At 47.6% G+C, this 21,762-nt stretch overlaps 2 protein-coding genes across 5 annotated transcripts in view; one reads left to right on the top strand and one right to left on the bottom strand.

Moving 5' to 3' along the window:
* The first annotated feature begins 9 nt into the window (after window positions 1-9).
* Window positions 10-12,920, top strand: CA11 (carbonic anhydrase 11). Of its 2 annotated transcripts, XM_028701825.2 has the most exons (9): window positions 10-116; window positions 1,204-1,278; window positions 7,619-7,761; window positions 8,854-9,039; window positions 9,916-10,011; window positions 10,155-10,227; window positions 10,683-10,837; window positions 11,015-11,180; window positions 11,866-12,920. In XM_028701825.2, the coding sequence occupies exons 1-9, from the start codon at window positions 56-58 to the stop codon at window positions 11,898-11,900; spliced, it is 990 nt and encodes a 329-aa protein (XP_028557658.2). In that variant the 5' UTR covers window positions 10-55; the 3' UTR covers window positions 11,901-12,920. The 2 variants fall into 2 exon arrangements, with proteins under 2 accessions (XP_028557658.2, XP_028557659.2); XM_028701826.2 differs by lacking the exon at window positions 11,015-11,180.
* Window positions 12,921-17,529: 4,609 nt separating this feature from the next.
* LOC114582569 (sulfotransferase 2B1-like) overlaps window positions 17,530-21,762 on the bottom strand; it is a 30,940-nt gene continuing 26,707 nt past the window's right edge. For all 3 annotated transcript variants that reach the window (XM_028703676.2, XM_077917045.1, XM_077917046.1), the window contains one exon: window positions 17,530-18,018. In XM_028703676.2, the coding sequence (XP_028559509.1) occupies window positions 17,903-18,018 (116 nt within the window). In that variant the 3' untranslated portion in view covers window positions 17,530-17,902. The remainder of the gene's footprint in view (window positions 18,019-21,762) is intronic.

Raw genomic sequence — 21,762 nt, 5'->3', positions numbered from 1 at the left:
GAGATACCCCCTCCCCCGCCCCACAGCAACCTCCTCCTGCTACTCCCAAACCACGATGGGCACCAGCCTGGGGGGGCTTTGCCTGTTGGGAGTCCTGACGGCAACTTGTATGGCTGGTAAGAGAGAGAGAGAGAGAGAGAGAGAGAGAGAGAGAGAGAGAGAGAGAGATGAATGGGGAAAGTGGGGCGCCGGGTGAGTGAGAGAGAAAAGATTAGCTTGGGATCTGGGGGTGGAGTGGGGGGGTTAAGTTGGTGGATGCAAAGAGAACGGGAATTCCCTGAAAGAAAAAGATAAGGGCTAGCGACCAGTCTGACTATCTATCTTGTCTTGTCTTATCTTATCATTCGTCTGTCTGTCTATCATCTATCTATCTATCTATCTATCTATCTATCTATCTATCTATCTATCTATCTATCTATCATCTATCTCTCCCCCTCTTTCCATTTCCTCCCCCCCCCAATATATGCTATTTATAAACACATACAGATCACCCTCCTAATTTATGTTCACTAGCTTATCTATATCAGATCCACCCTCCTATCAGGTAGCCTTTCCTTTCTTGATCTATCCATTCTCACCTCTTTCCTCAGTCTCTCCCCCTCCATATCTCCATTTGTATTTTCTCTCCCTGCGCTTTCTTAATTTTTTACCACGGGGCTCAACCCCCACCCCCACCCCACCCGTAATATTCCTTTCCATCAAAAACATTCCACAAAGTAATTTTAAAAAGAAGTAGAGGACCAAAGGTGTCTCTGAGCATGTGCAGAGCACTCTCCTTGCGGAGGCTGCCCAAGGCAGGGAGTGCAGCTACTTTTCCTTGAGCTCCAGTATCTCCCTCTCCCTGAAGAACCTCAGCAGCACTCCCTTGTTCATTCATGTGTTTTCTGTGCAATCCATTGACATGCCTGCCATCCATTGATGGGGGGGGGGGGAGAAGCAGAGGTGTAGGTAGCATATAGCTCAGTGGTAGTATCTGCTTTGCATGCAGAAGGTCTGAGGTTCAATCCCCGCCATCTCCACTTAGGGCTGCGAGGGACCCCTGCCTGAAATCTCATAGAACTGCGGTCTATCTGTATATAGACAATATAAATGGATCAATGGTGTGATTCAGTATAAGTCAGTGTTGCGATTAAGCTTCCATGTTTTTGTCTCCCCCTTCAATTGCCCCACTAATTAACCCTTTCCCCCCTTTTATCCCTGCAGTGCAGTTTGTTCCTGCAAAGACCTACGAGGACTGGTGGGCATACAAGGAGGCACTTCACGGTAGCTTCGTTCCAGGTACAAAATGACCACTGGGGTGGGGGGGGGTGGGGGGTATGCTCCTTCCTTTCTCGCTTGCCTTCTTAACATGCCCAACTCAGACAACTCTTCTAGGTCAGGTGGCCTGTGGCCACAAGTGGCGTACGTGTGCCGGAAATCCCTCTAGCTTTGACTGTTCTTGTGAGCAGACCCTATGATGAGCTGCAGCACAACCATTCAGTTGGCTGGTGCCCTGTGGAACTCTCAGCCACATGATGTTACGGAAATCACTAGACCAGCTGGGTCCCGGTCAGCCTTCTCGCTCAGGATTGAGGGATCTTGCAGGGGCCGTGGCTCAGTGGAAGAGTGCACGCTTTTCAGGCAGACAAGCCCAGGTTCAATTCCCCAGCCCAACCAGTTTGATAGAATCAGGAAGCAAGTGGAGATTGTCTGGGCAGTCATAGCAAAGAATACTGGGTTAGATGGGCAAAGGCACTTCTACGCCACTTAAGCACTCACAGAGAATCCTGGGAACTGTAGTTTGTGAAAGTGGCTCACAAGTATAGCTCTGTGAGGTCAGCACCCTTCCACAAACTACAGTTCCTGGGATTTATTTATTTTTGGTGTGGGGGGGAGGGGAGGGGAAGCCATTACTCTTAAAATAGTGTAAGAGGGTTTCAGAAATATGGGTGTGAGCTTAGCCTGATCTAGCAAGCATCACCAAAAGGATATTGTGCAGCTAGAAAAGGGCAACCAAAATTATCAAAGGCTGGGCAACTTCCCTATGATGAAAGATTAAAATGCTTGTGGGTCTTTTTGGCTTAGGTAGAAGGTGACTAAGAGGGGGACATGGTCAAAGTATGTAAAGATTATGTATGGTGTCAAGGCAGTGGACAAAACACAGTTTTTCTCCCTCATAATACCAGAACCTGTGCTCATCCAATGAAACTGAGTGATAGAAACATCAAGACAGACAAGAGGAAGGTCTTAGAATCATGGAATTGTAGAGTTGGAAGGGACCCTGAGGGTCATCCATCCCAACCCCCTACAATGTAGGAATGTGCAACTGTCCCATACGGGGATCAAACCAGCGACCTTGGCGTTATCAGCACCACACTCTAACCAACTGAGCTAGCCAGGCTGCTTCATGCAGTGAACCATTAAACGATGCCAGAAGATAGGGAAGGCCTGTAGAGCAGTGGTAGGACATCAGTTTTGCATGCACAAGGTCCCAGGTTTGATCCCCAGCTTCTCCAAGTAAGAACATAAGAAGAGCCTGTTGGGTTGGGCCAATGGTCCACCCATCGAGTGCAGCATCCTGTTCTCTCTGTGGCCAGCCAGATACCTGTGGGAAACCAGCAACCAGGATCCGAACACAGGAGCCTCCTGTGGTTTCAGGAGACGGAGCAATAGCCATCATGGCTCATAGCCTTAACATCCATGATTTTTCATCCAATCCTCTTTTAAAGCCATCAAAGATAGGATAGTGGCTGGGAATTTGCCCTGTATGAAACCTTGGAGAGCTACTGCCCATCAATGTCTGCTACTCATGGTGGTTTATATAGGACCTCAAGTATCCCAGAGGCAATATAGCTCTGGTCTCGAGGGAGGGCAGAGGGAGAGGGCCATGTCCTCCTACCCCACCTGTGGACTCCCCATGGGCAACTGGTTGTAGGGAAGAGGATGTTGGTCTAGCCAGGCCATTGGTCTGATGCTGTAGCACTTCTGGTTTTCCTAGAAAGTCAGTTCTTCATTGGGGTAGATGGTGAATGGAAAAGGGCAAATGGAGAGGTGGCTAGAGGAGTGATTGGCGCCACATGGCCATATTTTTGGGAAAGAAAGAGTAGAGGAATATGTGAAGTGAAGGGGTGAACGGTGGGCTATTTTGAGAACAAGGTGGGAGAAAAATAAGGGGACAGGGTGGACGAGTCATCCTGGAGGCAGGATAGCGGGCGATAAAAATGTTTGTCTGCTCCTATCATGTAAGTTATTCCCTTTGGCCACTTGGAGGGAAAGGCTTGTATCCAATGATGCTCCGACAGAACCACTAGTTCTCCTTCCATTTGCTTTCCTACCTCAAATCTGCTCTGGAGATTCTCCCAACCCTGATTTGGGGGGTGTTCATGGGCCAGAGGAGACAGGGGGAGAGAGAGAAGTTGCTCTGTGTCATGCCTGGAAGTCCATTGCGCCTTCAGAGCTGCAGGGTTAGCTATAGCCCAAAGTTTGGAAACATCCTTGTAAGGGAAGACATCTCATCTTTTTAAAGAATTAAAAAAATCTGTCTTCCTGCTTTCCACATGTTGATTGGTACAAGTAGAGTCCGGATATCTTTGTCACCATTTAAAATAAAAATACACACATCCTTCATTTAAAGGTAAGGCATGGGTCTAGTCCTCATCGTACTGGGGGCAATAAGGTTGACCATGCTCAGGCAGCATCTCATAAAAGCTGAGAAAGCATAAAAGGTGTACAGTTTAGTTCCCTTCTCAGAAGGTGGAGCATCTGTGCCATGACATCTTTTTGGGGGGACTTCAGAAGGTGGTTCATCTGAGCCCTTGGAGCTGCTTTGCCCACCTAGAATCGTAGAACTGTAGAGTTATAAGGGACCCTGAGGGTCATCTAGTCCAGCCCCCTGCAGACACAGGATTCACAACTCAAAAAACCCTGACAGATGGCCACCCAACCTCTGCTTAAAGACCTTCAATGAAGGAGAGTCCACCACCTTCTGCGGTAGCCCGTTCCCCCTTCAAACATTCCTGAGACTTAGTTGGAATCTCTTTCCTCGTCATTCGAATCCGTTACAAGGAAGGAGATTCCGACGAACCCGTTAGGAAGAACCTGCTTCCCTGTCTCACTTCCCTCTCTCCTCTCTGCTTCTCCTCCCCCTCCCACCACAACCCCCCCCCCGTACAGTATTTCATCTTCCCATTTCTCCCTTTCCCCCTGACTGTGGCTCCTTCGAAACTTCCGAAACGCCGTGGACGTGTGTTTTCCTGTGCCTGTTGTGGGGGGTAGGTGGGGTGCCCCTGATTCCCAGCTCTGCCCTCGGAATGAGAAGATCGGCCGGTGAAGCAGATGCCTTGTCAGCGGGCTTAATTTGCATGATTAATTCTGAGCTCAGGATTTGGGTTTCTTCGGCGCGGAATGTTGGCACCGATGCCAGACAGCCAATTAGGTCTTGGATGCCAGATGGGGAATGAGCACACACACACACACAGAGACATATGCCTCGCTCGTGACCCCCTGCGTCGAAGGTTGGGGATGACTCGTGGTGTCCCAAGGGGACGGTGTTTCCTCCATCGCCTTGCTGCGAGAGGAGGAGTGCCAACGCTGGAGGTGGCGGCGGTGGCTGCTGCGCCGTGCCTGTGCGCAGTGCCGAGAGCCGGGGTGGGGGGCTGGGCTCAGCAACTGCAAGAGGCTGCATTAATATTTAATATCTCCCTCGCCCGCTCCAGTGATGCAGCGAGCAGCAGGCAAAGAGAAATGGGACCACAGCGTTGGGGGGCGGGCGGGTAGGCAGGCAGGCAGGCAAGCGGGGGATCAAGGGGGCACGCCGGTGGCATGATAGGATTGAGGGGGACACGCCACAATATTATCATCATCACCACCCGACTCCCCAGGAGTGTGAAAAGGGAAAGGGCAAAGAATGTGTCCGCCTTGCCCCCCCCCCCCCCCAATGCTGAGAGGAGAAAAACAATTAAGTATATACATTAGAATGCACCAAAAAAAGCACCAGCATACAGGAACCACAGAAGGAATCAGGAATGAAGCAAGCTTGGGCACACACACAGAGAGAGATGAAGGGACAGCCAGAGAGAGAACGGAACCAGATCCATTGCTTTGCTGAAATTCATGTGCACAACAATTTCCCATATTCAAATGCCCAGTGCACACAGTCACACGCAGTCTTCACCAAGCTGGTGCCCTCCAGATGTTGGCGCGCTATGATTCCCATCAGGTTCACCAGTTGATGGGAACTGTAGTCCAACACCACCTGGAGGGCATCAAGTTGGCAGGGGCTGCACAAGACAGATATATCTACACACTTGTAGTTGTATCTTGATGAGCTGGAATATGTGCAGAGGAGGGGGGCCAAGATGATCAAGGGTCTGGAAAGCAAGCCTTATGAGGAATGGTTGAAGGAGCTGGGTATGTTTAGTCTAGGAAAGAAGAGACAGAGAGGAGGTACGGTAGCGAACTTCAGATATCTAAAGGGCTGTCACATGGAAGATGGAGTGTGCTTGTCTTCTCCTGCTCCAGAGGCTAGGACCCGAACCAATGGCTTCAATATAAGAAAGCAGATTCCAACTAAATATCGGAAGAACCTTCTGACAGTAAGAGCTGTTTGACAGTGGAACGGTCTCCCTCGAGAGGTTGTGGACTCTCCTTCCTTGGAGATTTTTAAGCAGAGGTTGGGTGGCCATCTGTCATGGATGCTTTGGTTGAGATTTCTGCATTGGGGTCCTTTCCAGCCATACAATTCTATGATTCTATGGTGTATGTGTGTATGGCTTTGCCTTGGGGGCATATAAATTAAGCAGTAATGTAACATAACACCCGGGTAACAACAGACACACCACCTGATTCCTTTTATCCTGAAATATATTGCACAGCCACATCCGTTCCTGGTTAAAAATATACATGCAGACAGAGTAACTCTCACATGCCCCTCTCTTTTCTCTTGCTTGTACTCTTAGCTCTTGTGAAAACACATTACATGCTTAGTTAACACATCTGTGTGCATACACACACACACACACACACACACACACACACACACATCTACCACGAACTTATTCATGTAGAAGTTTCACACACCACGTTTTGAGCAAAGACCTTCAAGTTGGCTTACTGTCGATGGCAATGTTCAGGGCTGGCTGTTTGTTGCCTGCTGGGAGTGACAGGGCAGAAGGTAGGGAGGCCCACAACAGGGGGAACCAGAGCAATCACAGAAAAGGGCAACACTAATTCCTTCTCCTAAGGAGGAGGAAGGTGACAGGCAGGGCTACTCCCTGGATTGGCTGTAAATAAGAAGGCAGGTAGACGGGGGGGGGGGGGTAGTGGCTGGTGGCAGATGAAGGTTCCTCTGGGTGGAGCCTCATTCGCCAGCTTCCACTGATCCATAGCAGGGCCTTTTCAGTGGTGATTCCCCTGTTGTGTAATGCCCTCCATCATTATTAACTTGAAGGAAGAATATGAAACATGCTTGTTTCTTCAGGCATTTGGTGGCTGTTCCTGGCAACTCTTGTGATCGTTGGGTGGAAGTCTGTTCTTACCAGAATACTTTGTAACTGAAAGTGTTTTTAATTGTACAGTGGTACCTCAGGTTACATGCGCTTCAGGTTACAGACGCTTCAGGTTACAGACTCCACTAACCCAGAAATAGTACTTCAGGTTAAGAACTTTGCTTCAGGATGAGAACAGAAATCATGCTCCGGAGATGCGGCGGCAGCAGGAGGCCCCATTAGCTAAAGTGGTGCTTCAGGTTAAGAACAGTTTCAGGTTAAGATCGGACCTCTGGAACGAATTAAGTACTTAACCCGAGGTACCACTGTAGTTGTTTTGGGAATGCTTTTTGCTTTGCTTTTGTTTCTAAATTGTGAATCTTCTGTTTGCCACTCCTTTGGGAGAAAGGGTGATGTATAGATTCAATAAATAACTAGTAACATGCATATATGCCTTCACACGAAATCCATGCAACCCAGCTAGCAGCAAAGTGAGGGCTTTCAAGCCTTTTGTGTGAAAATGGTCCTCAACATCTATTGTTCCATCCAGATTGGTGGGGTGGGTTTTCGCATGTGGATGTTCCTCACAACGTGCCCTTGACACAATAAATTGTGCATTACTGTTAGAGTTATACTGGGCTGCTCACACATCTGCGACGCTCCCCCAGTGTTACTGCGTAATTGCTGTCTGGTGGGGCAGCCCTGCATAGCAGTGGAACAAAAACATAATGGCACAAAACAAAATAAAACAAAGGCACCCCCTGGAACACTGGTGGAAACAAAGCAGTATGTGTCCCTCCCCCCTCCCCCCCCCCCGCCAGCAACTTTTGCAGGCACCAACAGTATTGAAACTAACCACCCTGAAGCCATCAAGAGTGCAATCATGATGTATGCACAATAAAAAGGACATCTGGAGGCACCCTGTATCTATGCATTTTAAAAATTAACACTGGAAGCTGTGGAACACAAACCCCATTGCATTCTTCGCCTACCCCCCCACTCCCATTCTCCCTACATGGTCTCGCTGAAACACTCCCCAGGTACCATCTCTTTCCACCTTCCATCTGCACCCCATGGGCAAGCAGATGAAAGCGAATCATTTCCTCGGCTCTTGCGCAAGGATTCCACAGGGCTCCTTGTTTTTCCTCTTGCAGGTCCTCCATTCTGGGGTCTTGTGAATTCGGCTTGGAGCCTCTGCGCCATTGGCAAGCGCCAGTCGCCCGTGGATGTCAACACAAGCCAAATGGTGTTTGATCCTTTCCTCCCTCCACTTCGACTAAGCACGGGCGGGAAAAAGGTGTGTGCTTGTGCATGGAAAGCCATGCACAAAGGTGTTTGTAAGGTTCATTGAATTTACTTCCCGGTAACAGCAGAGCCTAGGGCTTGCTGATCAGAAGGCTGGCAGTTTGAATCCCCGCGACGGGGAGAGCTCCCGTTGCTTGGTCCCTGCTCCTGCCCACCTAGCAGTTCGAAAGCACGTCAAAGTACAAGTAGATAAATAGGTACCACTCCAGCGGGAAGGTAAACGGTGTTTCCGTGCGCTGCTCTGATTCGCCAGAAGCGGCTTAGTCATGCTGGCCACATGACCCAGAAGCGAGATGAGCGCCGCAACCCCAGAGTCATCGGCGACTGGACCTAACAGTCAGGGGTCCCTTTACCTTTAACTGTGCCTAGGCTTGCAGTAATAATCAGCATCAGAATGGATCCAGACTAAGGCTGCATGTTTATTATCATCTTAAAACACTGCTTCTTCTCCCTTCCAACTTGGATCAAAGCAAGTTTTAAGAAAACATACCAAAATGTAGCATTTCATAAGAAACAACAGGATAGTTATGGATTGTGGGTAAAGCCGTGCGTACATTGCTTTCCAAACCAGTGGTGGGAACATATTGTATGCAGAGTAAACAGGAGTGTGTGCACAGCATGAAGTAGTCACACCAAATCTTTTCACATTGAGTTCAATAGGAAAGTTACTTTGCCATAATCCAGCCCCGAATATTGACATATTTTAACTCCACTTTTCTGTCCCATCACCAGGGCCCTGAAGGCCGTGACCAAACGAAGCTTAAAACCAGAGTAATAAAATATTATAAACATGAATTTTAAAGAAGCACAGCAGATAAAATCTCCTTAGCGTAACCAAAGGGAAAACAGTAGCTCAGTCATCAATCATGCTACAAGCTCACTGTAACAGTGTAGGCATTTTACCTGGAGAAACAAGGAAAAGTGCCAACTGGGGGCAGAGTGTTCCATGGTTTAAGTGCCACCACCGAGAAGGAAATGTCCCTCATTATGGCTGGGGTGAACAAAGGGTGTAAATAATACTCGTGCCACTGGATTTTTCCCTGTCCCCCATCTCCTTTCCCTGTTACATCATCTCACCCCGCAGATCAGTGGCACCATGTACAACACGGGACGGCATGTCTCCTTCCGCCCAGACCCACTGCAGCTGGTTAACGTTTCTGGAGGGCCTCTGCTGTACAGTCACCGCCTCCAGGAGCTGCGCCTGCACTTTGGCAGCGAAGATGGGTTTGGCTCCGAGCATCGGATAGACGGCGAGAGCTTCTCCGCCGAGGTGATCTCAGGCCCTGCTCAGACTGGTGCATTCTGTGGATACTCTTAGCTCAGACGCCGATCTATACATGCAGAAAAATTGAGTGCCATTAAAGCTTTCCCTCAAATCAACCTCACATTCGTTTAAAGGGTTTCTACACCAGCTGTGTTAGACTGCAGCCCTAAAAAACCAATACCAATAAAACGCACAGCACACGAAGGCTTTAAGTAAATAGTAATGTTCTTACTATACGGGTGGCGCTGTGGGTTAAACCACAGAGCCTAGGACTTGCTGAACAGATGGTCGGCGGTTCGAATCCCTGCGAAGGGGTGAGCTCCTGTTGCTCAGTCCCTGCTCCTGCCAACCTAGCAGTTTGAAAGCACGTCAAAGTGCAAGTAGATAAATAGGTACCGCTCCAGCGGGAAGGTAAACGGCGTTTCTGTGCGCTGCTCTGGTTCGCCAGAAGCGGCTTAGTCATGCTGGCCACATGACCCAGAAGCTGTATGCCAGCTCCCTCGGCCAATAAAGCGAGATGAGCGCCACAACCCCAGAGTCGGTCATGACTGGACCTAATGGTCAGGGGTCCATTTACCTTTACCTTTAATGTTCTTAAAAGCCCAGAGTTGTTGCATTAGGATTGAGGACACCCAGGTTCAAATCCCCACTGCGCCACTGGGTGATTATCTCTCAGCTTAGCCCACCTCACAGGGCTGTTGGGAGGATAAAAGAGGGAGGAGGGCAAAAAAAGGGGGGAGGAGATCCATGTATACTGCTTTAGGATCCTGAGAGGAAAGGCAGGATGTAAATGTAATACGTATATCGGTCATTCCACATCTGCAAAATGCAAGCTTTATTTACGTCTGCATATGCCTTTTTCTCTTTCGTTCCCACCTGTAGGTGCAGCTGATCCACTACAACCAAGAGCTCTACCCCAATATCTCAGAGGCGTCGCGCAATCCCAATGGTTTGGCTGTCATTTCGATCTTTGCTGATGTGAGTCTCTCCCTCTCCCTTCCAACCCCACAAAAAAATAAAATAAAAATCTAGGGCGTGCCAGATGGGTCCCTGGCCAGCTCAAGGTTGGGCAGGAGATCAGAGGACAAAATGCAAGGCCTTTGTTTCATTTCTCTTTGCAGATTGGACCAAGCCCCAACCCATTCCTAACCAGGCTGTTAAACAGAGAGACCATCACCCGCATCTCGTATAAGAGTAAGTGGGAAGAGGACTACGTTAGAGGTCCCTTGGCAAAGATGGTCAGGACTGGGAAAGCTAACCAGGGAGGGGGTGGTTGCGGGAGAGGACATGACAGGAGTTTTAAAAATGGAGAATGGCATTGTTTCATAACAATGGAATGGCCACTAGCCTAGATGGTTTTAACCAACGTTCAGGAACAGCAGCTCTGTGACTCGGCTATGTGGAATCTCACCTGTGCAGATGTCTTCAATCCTGTGTGCTGCACACAAACAACAGGGGAGGGGTGTTACCTTAAGTTTCCCAGAAGGACCCTCCAGAGCCACTTTGGGGGACAAAGTTCTGGACTAGATGAACCTTTGATCCAATCCCATAGGGCCCTTCTTCTGATACTCGCCTGTGTGTGCATCTCTCTCTCTCTCTCCCTCTCTCTCTCTCTCTCTCTCTCTCTCTCTCTCTCTCTCTCTCGACAGATGATGCTTATCTTCTACATGACCTGAGTCTGGAAGATCTCTACCCAGAGACGTTTGGCTTCATTACTTACCAAGGATCCATGTCAACCCCTCCGTGCTATGAAACAGCCACTTGGATCCTTATTGACCGACCCATCAACATGACCTCTGTACAAGTAGGTTCCTCCCTGGGGCAGTGGAGTCCCTGGATTTCCCAGCATCAAGAGAAGCTCCTTAACTCACTCTCCCCATTAGATTCACCTGCCCCACACCCAGCCCTTCTCGAAAACCTAGGAGTCCTGATCCTCAATTTCCTTCTTGACCTCCTTTCCCCACTTCTCTCTCTTCTGCAGATACACTCCCTTCGTCTTCTCAGCCAGAACCTCCCTTCCCAAATTTTCCGGAGCATGAGTGACAATTCGAGACCCCTCCAGCCCCTCCTCCATCGAAGCCTTCGGGGCAACCGGGACCCACGGCGCCCCACTCGACGTTGCAAGGGGGGCAACTACAGGCTCCATGGTATGCAGGCCAGGAATTTGAGCTCTGTTCTTTCATGCTCAGACCTGCTAGGTTTTACTCTCCTTCCTTCCTTCCTTCCTTCCTTCCTTCCTTCCTTCCTTCCTTCCTTCCTTCCTTATCTGTTTACTTACAGCATGTGCAGCCTGCCTTTGTATCAGACATTCAAGGTGACTTGCAATCAAAATAAAGCAATGCATGTTGATTTTTTAAAAAATAGACTAATGACAATCTTTAAAAATGACTGGAAAAGGAGATTAAGAACCTTGCTTTCCCTCCAGATGTTGTTGAACTCCAAATCCCATCAGCCCCAACATGGCCAACAAGCAGAGATTATGGGAACTGTAGTCTGTCTGTTTGTTAATCAGTGCAATCCTATATGCATCTACTCAGAAGCAAGTCTTACGGACTTTAGCAGGGCTTACTACCAGGTTAGGCAGTATAGGATTCCTGTCTACTACTGCCTTGGATTTAGTTGCCTTGGATTCTTAAGTAAGATAAAGTGGGGGGGGGGGGATTAAAGGATAGGCCTGGTTCCTCAAAAGACCAAAAGCAGGACAGTGAGTTACTAGAAAACAGGGACCATCCCTGGCAAACGGGGTCACTTGGAGCATTTGACACACAGGCAGGATCTGTTTAAAAACAAATCCTTTTCCATAACCTGCATTTCCCCCCTTCTCTCTTTCAGTGGATGGTACACGTCCTCCGAAAACTGTCATGTAGCTGAGATGCGCTGCAGCCAGTTGAATGTTTGAGGGTGGCTGTGGCTCCTTCAGAATTTGATGTCTAACTGAGGAAGTTGTAACCTCCCACTTCTGGGTGACCAGACTGCCTTCCATCATGCGAAAGGGGAATAACAGGATGCCTGTGAACAACAACGGAATGTATGCCTCAGGGGTGTTTGGGACACACATGCACACCCACACAATGCGGCTTCCAGAGGTTTCTAAAAATGAGGCCACGGCTATTTATCAACAGAACGTGGCGTCCTCAATTGAACAGCCATATCTTAAAAGGGATTGGGCCTTTCCCAGATGCCCGAGGACTAGAATCTTGTCCTCTGACATTGCCTCCCTGCTTAGTCCCAAAAGCAATTGGCTTTTTGTTCAAACACACTCAAAATCTCCGTGAATCCAAAACATGAGGGAGAGAGAATGTAACCCAAATTTGGGGCAGCACAGCCAAACTGCATTGGGCAGACAGCTGTTCCCCTGATGCTGCAAACAGCTCAGAATGTCTGGTTGGGCATATAAATGTTGGAGACTATCCCCCATAATGTATGAGGACACTCCCAAGATATCTGAGGGACATTCTGTGAGCTTCAGGAGCCACCGGCCACAAAAACTCAAACAGGGTGGTTTCCTTCTATATTAATGTTCTGAACCTCAGGAAGTCGGGGGGTGGGACAGGATAACACAAACGATACACAGGGACAACCTCACAAATCCTGAGATTCTTTCAATATTTGGGGCAGAGACACACACATGAAACTCCACCCCACTTTCTGTGCCAATGTGAGGAAATCTGGGGTGGAAAATACAAAGGAGAGCCCCCTCCCAAATCCTCAGTATATCTTGGGATGTTTAAGAGAACAGAAAACACACACCAACGTGACCATCGTTTCCGAATGGCCTTCAATAACCTTAGCTGGGGAGCAGGGAGAGGGGAGAATTTTGTTGCCAAAAGAATCCACCTTTTGAATACAGATTAATATTATTAATTAAAGAACAGTTTTCAAAACAAGCTTTGATTTCTTTGCAGTGATCTTTTTTTCAGCTAGATCAGGGACAAACAGCAGGTCATCGTGACCCAACTCAGGTCATGTAAAGTGATATTGGGGGGAGAGGGAGAAAGAAAATTTGAGGTGGGAGGTGGGATGAGGAGCTGAATGTTTCAGACACACATGTATACCGGCACTTTCCTCTCCAAACCAAATCACCCCCAGCTGTTTTACTTCCCTGTGAGGATTGCTTTAAAGCAGCCTTGCAAATAAGCCCACCAAAGTTACTAGCCTGCAATTATTATTTTTACCAGCCTTCTGTGGGCTGGCAGAAAGGGATAGAGAGCCCTGCCACTCCTGTAGAGTTACCTGCGACATTTCAGTGCAGGCTGTGGATAACTGGGGTTTCCCGCAACTCACATTCCACTTGTTTACCAGGCTAGATGAAGAAGAGAGACCGTCATAGCTGCACAGTAGGGGTGGGGGTGGGAAGGAGAGTTCCTTCCCCAGGATGGACTATCACCCCCAGATTCCAAACTTCTATTTATTTGTTTTACAAAGAGACTAAATTTTTAGCATTTGTAGAACCTGAGATACAAGACAAAATGTACAGACACTATTCTCATTTTGTGTTTGTGTGTGGAAGTCAGAGCTGGACCATAAAGAAGGCTGATCACTGAAGAATTGATGCTTTTGAATTATGCTGCTGGAGGAGACTCTTGAGAGTCCCATGGACTGCAAGAAGATCAAACCTCTCCATTCTGAAGGAAATCAGCCCTGAGTGCTCACTGGAAGGACAGATCCTGAAGCTGAGGCGCCAATACTTTGGCCACCTCATGAGAAGAGAAGACTCTCTAGAAAGGACCCTGATGTTGGGAAAGATGGAGAGCACAAGGAGAAGGGGACAACAGAGGATGAGATGATTGGACTGTGTTCTCGAAGCTACCAGCATGAGTTTGACCAAGCTGCGGGAGGCAGTGGAAGACAGGAGTGCCTGGCGTGCTCTGGTCCATGGGGTCACGAAGAGTCGGACATGACTAAACAACAACAACGTGTGTGTGTGTGTGTGTGTGTGTGTGTGTGTGTGTGTGTGTGTGTAAAATCAGCTTGTTTGGAGGTTCTAGCAGGGGAGCACAGCTATCGTATACCCTTGACCGAAGAACGGTACACTCCTTCTATCTGGGATGGTCGTCCTCTTCCACCGAGCGTGCAGCTTCGTGTGTAAAATCAGCTTGCTATCCCCTTTCAGTGTCTTACTTCCCACCCTCCAAAATTCCTGTGGACACCCATAGAAACATCCACAAAGCCCACCCTCCACTACCTGCTTACTTACCTGTATGCAACTCCTCTTCGTTTACGGGTGAAGCTTTGCCAACCTGGTGCTCCCCAAACGTTTTGGACTACAACTCCCATCAGCCCCAGCTTCCATAGCCTTGCTGGATAGAAGGCTGCTCTCATGGCAGTCATCAGTAACAAGGTTGCACATTGACTGTAGATGACAGCCCTTTTCCTTCCCCAAGTCAGAAGTGATTGCATCTGTTGAGCTGAGCAGATGTTAACTTGCATGGGCTGAAGACACGTGTGGAGATTGTCCCCACTGTTCCTGGACCCCCTCCACCATTCAGATATCAGCTACACGGAGTGTTGTGTATATAGCGTGAACACTCATAAACTGCCTGCACAGCTGAGGATCCTTGTAACATGAGAGAGGCCCCGCTTTTACAAAGCCTACACATGCATAGCTGGGATAGCTCAGTCAGTAGAGCATAAGACTCTGAATCTCAGGGTTGTGGGTTCGACCCCCACGTTGGACAAAAGATTCCTGCATTTCAGGGGGTTGGACTAGATGACCCCCACGGTTCTTTCCAACTCTGTATTTCTACGAAAAACCAAGTTTATATGGGAGGAATTTGAAGCAGGTTCTAAGGATGGATAGGATAAAAACGCAAAGGCAGGGCACCAGCTTTGCAAATAAGAGGTTAAATTTCCCAAATCCTGACTTAAAAGGGTATCGGGTTGCAGAAGTGGGAGTGGGAGAGGGAGAAATTTGATTCGATTTGCATTCACACTAAAATGTTGATGAATTCATGACTCTTCCCCCCCCCCCCCAACACTAAACTGATGTGGAAATATGGAGAACTGTGTTTAAGAATTGGGGGGGGGGGCAGAAACGGAGAGTAAACAAAATTGACAGATTCATCCTTCAGCATGGGAAGGCCTCAACTTTGGAGGTCCATTGCCTATTGCAGTAGAGAATATTGGGCTGTTGTTGTTGTTTAGTCATTTAGTTGTGTCCGACTCTTCGTGACTGCATGGACTAGAGCACGCCGGGCACTCCTGTCTTCCACTGCCTCCCACAGCTTGGTCAGACTCATGTTTGTAGCTTCAAGAACACTGTCCAACCATCTCATACTCTGTCGTCCCCTTCTCCGTGTACCCTCAACATCAGGGTCTTTTCCAGGGAGCCTTCTCTTCTCATGGGGTGGCCAAAGTCTTGGAGCCTCAGCTTCAGGATCTGTCCTTCCAGTGAGCACTCAGGGCTGATTTCCTTCAGAATGGATAGGTTTGATCTTCTTGCAGTCCATGGGACTCTCAAGAGTCTCCTCCAGCACCATAATTCAAAAGCATCAATTCTTCGGCGATCAGCCTTCTTTATGGTCTGGCTCTCACTTCCATACATCACTACTGGGAAAACCATAGCTTTAACTATACGGACTTTTGTTGGCAAGGTGATGTCTCTGCTTTTTAAGATGCTGTCTAGGTTTGTCATTGCTTTTCTCTGAAAAAGCAGGTGTCTTTTAATTTCGTGACTGCTGGATATTGGGCTAGATGGGTCAAAAGCCTGACCTAGTAAAAAGCAGCTTTGTCTGTGAGATTGCCCAAATGGCCCACAAGAAACAGCGGTTCTCAATTGCTAATTAGCCTCTTCCATATAAGAAAACAGCTTCTTGGGTTTTCAGGGCTCAATTGTGAACAATTTACACGCAAGGTAAAGAGGAGGCCGGATAACAGGACAAGATGGGAAATGGTGCCATGATTGTTTCATATGCGCCCCCCCCCCCCCAGCCCTTGTAGAGTTTGCCATTCTCTCCCAGCGGCACTTCAGTCTTTTAATTACCACTGGAAGATCCAGCAGTAGCTGCTAGTGAGCCAACACAGCAAAGACGCAGCACGGATACCTTTAAGATTTCAGTTCTTTGGAGACAGAAATAGATGGCTAGAGAGTGACCTTATCAAATACAGCTCCCTTGGGGACAGCCATTCCCAACACAAAAGCCGGTGAGCAGAGAAACTGGGGCACCAGAAATAATTACTATGTGCAAAGTTGTAACCATGTAAACGCAATTACTTGAGTTAAAGTGGGGTGGGGGGAGGAAAGCAGGCAGAATTAAGTGTGAATGGGCCTTGCACTGGGTGTTGACAGATGATAGATATTCTACTGCCCCCTGGTGGAAATCTTCCCCAAATTCTTGATTCTGGCAAAAGGGACCCCTGACCATTAGGTCCAGTCGTGGCCGACTCTGGGGTTGCGGTGCTCATCTCGCTTTATTGGCCGAGGGAGCCGGCGTACAGCTTCTGGCGAACCAGAGCAACACATGGAAACACTGTTTACTTTCCTGCTGGAGCAGTACCTATTGATCTACTTGCACTTTGACGTGCTTTCGAACTGCTAAGTTGGCAGGAGCAGGGACCAAGCAACGGGAGCTCACCCCATCGCGGGGATTTGCACCGCTGAACTTCTGATTGGCAAGTCCTAGGCTCTGTGGTTTAACCCACAGCGCCACCCGCGTCCCCTTGATTCTGGAGGGGTGGGAATTCCGGATTATTCTGATCCTTGGCTGGGAACTGAGGCAAAAACGGTGGCATAGAAAGGGGCACAAGGCGAAAAAAGGAGGAGGGAAGAGGCAGTAAGCCAAAAAGGGCTACTGTGGTGTGCAAGTTTTCTGCTGAGGATGGTGTGGAAGAGGGTACATAACTTTTCCAGTCCCTCCTCCTCTCTCTGTGCTCCACCACTTTAAGCACGCCAGAAGCCACCTGCAGGAATCCTCTTCAGTCGCCTCTTACAAGCCTTTAAATACTTGCAGGCAAGCCTTGCATCTTCCTACTTCCTGTCCCGCCTCCCTTGTGGTTTCTTATTGGGGAAGAGCCAGGAGAAGCACCTGCTTTGGCAAAGCTATGGCATGTTGTTACCTGCTTCCTCTGGCTTTACATGGGAAGGCAAACCTTCTAGCAGGGGCCTGGTGCTCCAAGCAAGTGATTGGCACACTTGATTTGTGGCGCTGGGCAATCGGCTCCTCGTAACCAGCTGGGAGCAGTCCGACAGAGAAATCACCATCACCTGCCTTTCCTGTGTTCCATTTCCTTCGAACCACGCTGTCTGCAGTGCAGCCCACCCCACACGTGTGTGTATATACTGTGTTTGCCTGTAGTCCACAAAAGCTCATGCCACAGAGCATCTGCTAACTGTTCAGGTGCCACCAGACTCCTGGCTGTCTCGCTACAACAGGCCAACATGGAAGCCCCCTCTAGAAAAAGACTGTCAGGAACTCTCTTGTTAATGCGTGTCACCTTCTTGAAACCACTGGGCTTTGAAACCATTGGATATTGGTTTATTTTATTACAATACATCCTTTCTCCCATCATGGAACTCAAGACGTCGCACAAAGGGCTATTCAGGTGGTCTTCTGCTGACCACACCCAGACCTGCTTAGCTTCAGCAAGGTTGCTGCATCATGCGCCTTCCTGGCCATGTGCCCTGATTGCTCAGGGCTTAAGAGCCATAGTTGGGTGACCTCTGGAATCTAATCCGCCACAGCTCACTCCCTTCCTGGAGCCCTGACTCCAGTTCTCACTACACCCCATTCTCCTCCCACGGTTCCAGGAGTTCTGGCCCACCCCAGATGTCCCCACTAATCTACAGCGTGTTGTGCTGAGACACCATTGGTATCCCATTGAGATATTAAATCAGTCCGGTGTTGGAGAGAGTCAGCGGGGAAGGCCAGATTCATTCTTTGTCCCACGGAAACGTGACGTTTAAGTCTCGTAGGCGTTCCTGGTAGACCTGGTCAAAACATTCACTCTGCGTGGTGGTCAAATGGTTCTTCCAGTCGCCGGATATCCCTGGAAACCAGTAACAGAAAGTAATTGCCAGTTATTCTCAGGATAGAAATGGTGGAGGAAATATTTCTACAAGCACGTGATGACCACTGTGTGGATATGCCAAGAGCTATGATGTTGCCCCTTGTCTGATGAGGAACAGGCAGAGTCAGGGAGAGTGTGTCTTCCTATCAGTGATTCTTATCCGTATCAGCTAAAAACAGAGGTGCATTCAGAGGTAGTACAGTATAAGAACGTGAGAATAGCCTTGCTTTGTTGTGTTAACAAAGCAAGGAACAGTGGTTACTGAAATGAGAGGCAACAGCGAAGGATGGCTTTCTCCATCAAGCACAGATTGCTGCTTTGTTCATGACATGTCCATGCCCCCCTTCTTTCAGGGAGCTCAACGGGATGTAGATGGTTCTCCCCCCCCCCCATTTCATCCTTTCAACAACTCTATAAGGTAGGGTTAGGCTGGAGACTATTACTGATCCAAGGTCATACAGTGAGCTTCATGACCCTGTTGGGATTTGAACCCTGGTCTGTCAGGTTTGATTCCAGCCTTCTAACCATTACACCACACGGCCTTTATGAGCTCCCTAAGACAATCTCGTTGGTTGGGCCCAGTGCTGGAATGGAGGGACCACTGGTCAGATTCTTTCCACCATGGTGTTTTTTGTTCCAATAAATCTTTATACTTTACCCAACTTTAAATATCACTTTCTTAATTATATGATTTTGGAAACTTTGATGTATTCTAGCTTTTTCATACTATAGGTAGACGTGTCAGCCAAATCTATTATCATGCCCTTCCAAATCCAATAGATCTGTATTTTTTTAATTTGATCCCTTCTCGGATCCAACAAATGCATAAAGCTTCATAGTATAATTTCATGTTGGCAGTGAGAAGCCTTCTCTTTCTTTAGTATCTGTTAATAATTTATATTTTATTCTCGGCCTCTTGCCCTGCCATATAAAATTTTAAATATCCTTTTGCCAAACTTTAAAAATGCCATATTACTTATCACTGGAACTGATTGGAATAAAAACATTTTTTTCAAGACATTCATATTGATTACTGAAATTCTCCCTAATAAATTCATTCTGTTCCAGATTTCTAATTTCCTTTTTATTTCTTTCCAAACTTTTTCATAATTATCTATCTATCTATATTAATATTCCTTGGTGTTAGCCATATCCCTAAGTATTTCACTTTGTTGTGAATATTTATACCTATTTCTTGTTGAATTTTGTTCTTAATCCTGTTTCGGGATATTTTTAACTAATAATTTCACTTTATTAGGTTTGAAACCAGCAACTTGTCCAAACTCTTGTATCTTATACATAACCTGTTCAAGTGAGATTGTTGGATCTTCTACAGTGACTACTAAATCATCTGTGAATGCTTTCGATTTAAATTCCTTACTTCCTACCTTTATTCCTCAAATGTTCTCATCTGCTCTGATACTTCACATCAAAACTTCTAATACTAAAATAAACAATAACGGGGGGGAGAGGACAACCCTGCCAGATTCTTAGGCAATTCCTATGATGCTTTTGAATTATGGTGCTGGAGGAGACTCTTGAGAGTCCCATGGACTGCAAGAAGATCTAACCTCTCCATTCTGAAGGAAATCAGCCCTGAGTGCTCACTGGAAGGACAGATCCTGAAGCTGAGGCTCCAAGACTTTGGCCACCTCATGAGAAGAGAAGACTCCCTGGAAAAGACCCTGATGTTGGGAAAGATGGAGGGCACAAGGAGATGGGGGCGACAGAGGATGAGATGGTTGGACAGTGTTCTTGAAGCTACGAAAATGAGTTTGACTAAACTGCGGGAGGAAGACAGGAGTGCCTGGCGTGCTCTGGTCCATGGTGTCACGAAGAGTCGGACACGACTAAACGACTAAACAACAACAAATGATGGCTACACACAAGAGCCCTGCTGGATCAGGCCAATGGCCCATCTGGTCTGCGCTCTCACAGGGACCAGCCACATGACTCTGGGGGTGCAAGGACAGCAGGAACATTCTCTGATTGGTATCTGGGGATTTGGGGGCGGAGGGAAGAACTGCAGGTGTCTGCAGGGTTTGGGGGTTTTTTGTGTGAGGGTTTGTGAGGAGGGGGGATAAAGGAAAACACTGAAAGTGGGAGGCAAGCAAATTTCCCACCCAAAAAATGTGAGAACGATGCCTGTACATTTTGCCCTGTGTCCTAAATTATTTAGCTAACTATCGTTAGGATGGGATTGGCGGCTGAGCTGGGGATCCCCTCCTATCCCATGATTCTATGATTGTAAAAAGGGACTACTGGAGTAGATCAAACCAGTTGGGCAAGTTTAGGTCTGTCAGCTTCCCCATTGTTAGGGAAATTATAGGCTAATGTCTCTTGAAGGCTGCCCTTTTTAATGGGAGGCAAAGATCCGAATGGGAAGCGTCTGTCTCTCTCCACTCCCAGCTGGGTGTATACAGGCAGGCAGGAGACAAAAATAGACTTGGAAGAGTTGCTGGGAGGCTAAAGAAAGACACAGAGCGAGCATTTTTGGAGCCCTGAAGGCACTGTCAGTTCTCCTAGGTGTGGATGCCAGTGAACTTCTCAGGGGTCTGTTGGGATGCCTAATGTCGTGCCTCCACCTATGTTCAACCTGTGCATTTGCAAACAAGCACAAATATTACAAAACGCCTGTAAGCTTCCAGTGACCTCATTCCAAAGGAAGCCAAAGGTGCTGCACCCTTGAATCCTCTCACAGCTGAGAGATTGGGGAATTGCATAACAATAGAGGGGAATAGCATCTTCCTCCTCCCATCCCGAATGAACTCGCTGGTGCTTCCTGCATTCACCCAGGGACTGGAGATCAGGGCAACACTGGAAAGTGAGCTTTTGCAACCGCCTCACCTTAATTAAAAATGTTTTTGAGCAGAGCTGATTTACATCATACCTGACAGCTGCAAGTTACTGAGCAAGAAACAAGGATGCTTCCAAAATTCTCATTTCCTAGATTGTAAATTACCCTTTTTTTCCCTTTCCAAGTCAAACCAATGCATTAGGAATTTGTTCCCTGCCCCAGATTTTGTGTAGTGTTGTGCCTGTGGTGTTTGCTATAGACTTTAGTTCCTTCGCTGCATATTCTGCCTTTTTCTTCACTCTGCATTGTGGACCCAGACATGTGTCTTGATAAAACACTGCAAAAAAAGCAACCTTGGTGGGACAGAATGTATGGTTGCATCAATATCCTTTTGGTGCAGTGTTTCACCAGTGCATGGGGTTACATGTGCAGTAAAAGATCACTTACATAAAACTTGATGAAGTCATAAGTAGAGATGGGGGAGAAATTTGATTGAGTTCACATTTAAAGATGAACCTACCTTAATTATCTCTTTCCAAAACAATGCAAGAAACAAAACACAGCCATCGTCAGAAATTCGCTCTTCTCCAGTTTGCACTTCTACAACTTTTTCAGTGCAGTTTGCAAGCCAACTAATATGTACAATAATGCATATATTGGGGGTAAAGCATTGATAGAAATGCATATATTCATGAAAGTAACATGCAAAAATGCATTATTTTGGGAGAAACTGCTTTGCAATAACATGTGCATATTAGGCAAAATTCTATACAAGTTGCAAAATAGCCATGTTTATACTTTGAGAAGCTTGCACTGAAATTTTGGTGAATCTTCAAGAAATTTTTGTTTTGCATTGCAGATTGAAATGTGGAGAACTGAAATGAAGAACTGGGGGGAACCAAAATTGATAGGTTTGCCCAGCCGTC

The sequence above is a fragment of the Podarcis muralis genome, chromosome 13 (assembly GCF_964188315.1).
Source record: "Podarcis muralis chromosome 13, rPodMur119.hap1.1, whole genome shotgun sequence".
In the NCBI taxonomy this organism is placed as follows: Eukaryota; Metazoa; Chordata; class Lepidosauria; order Squamata; family Lacertidae; genus Podarcis; species Podarcis muralis.
The sequence above is the reverse complement of the archived record's forward strand: the minus strand, read 5'-3'. Positions and strand labels throughout refer to the sequence as shown.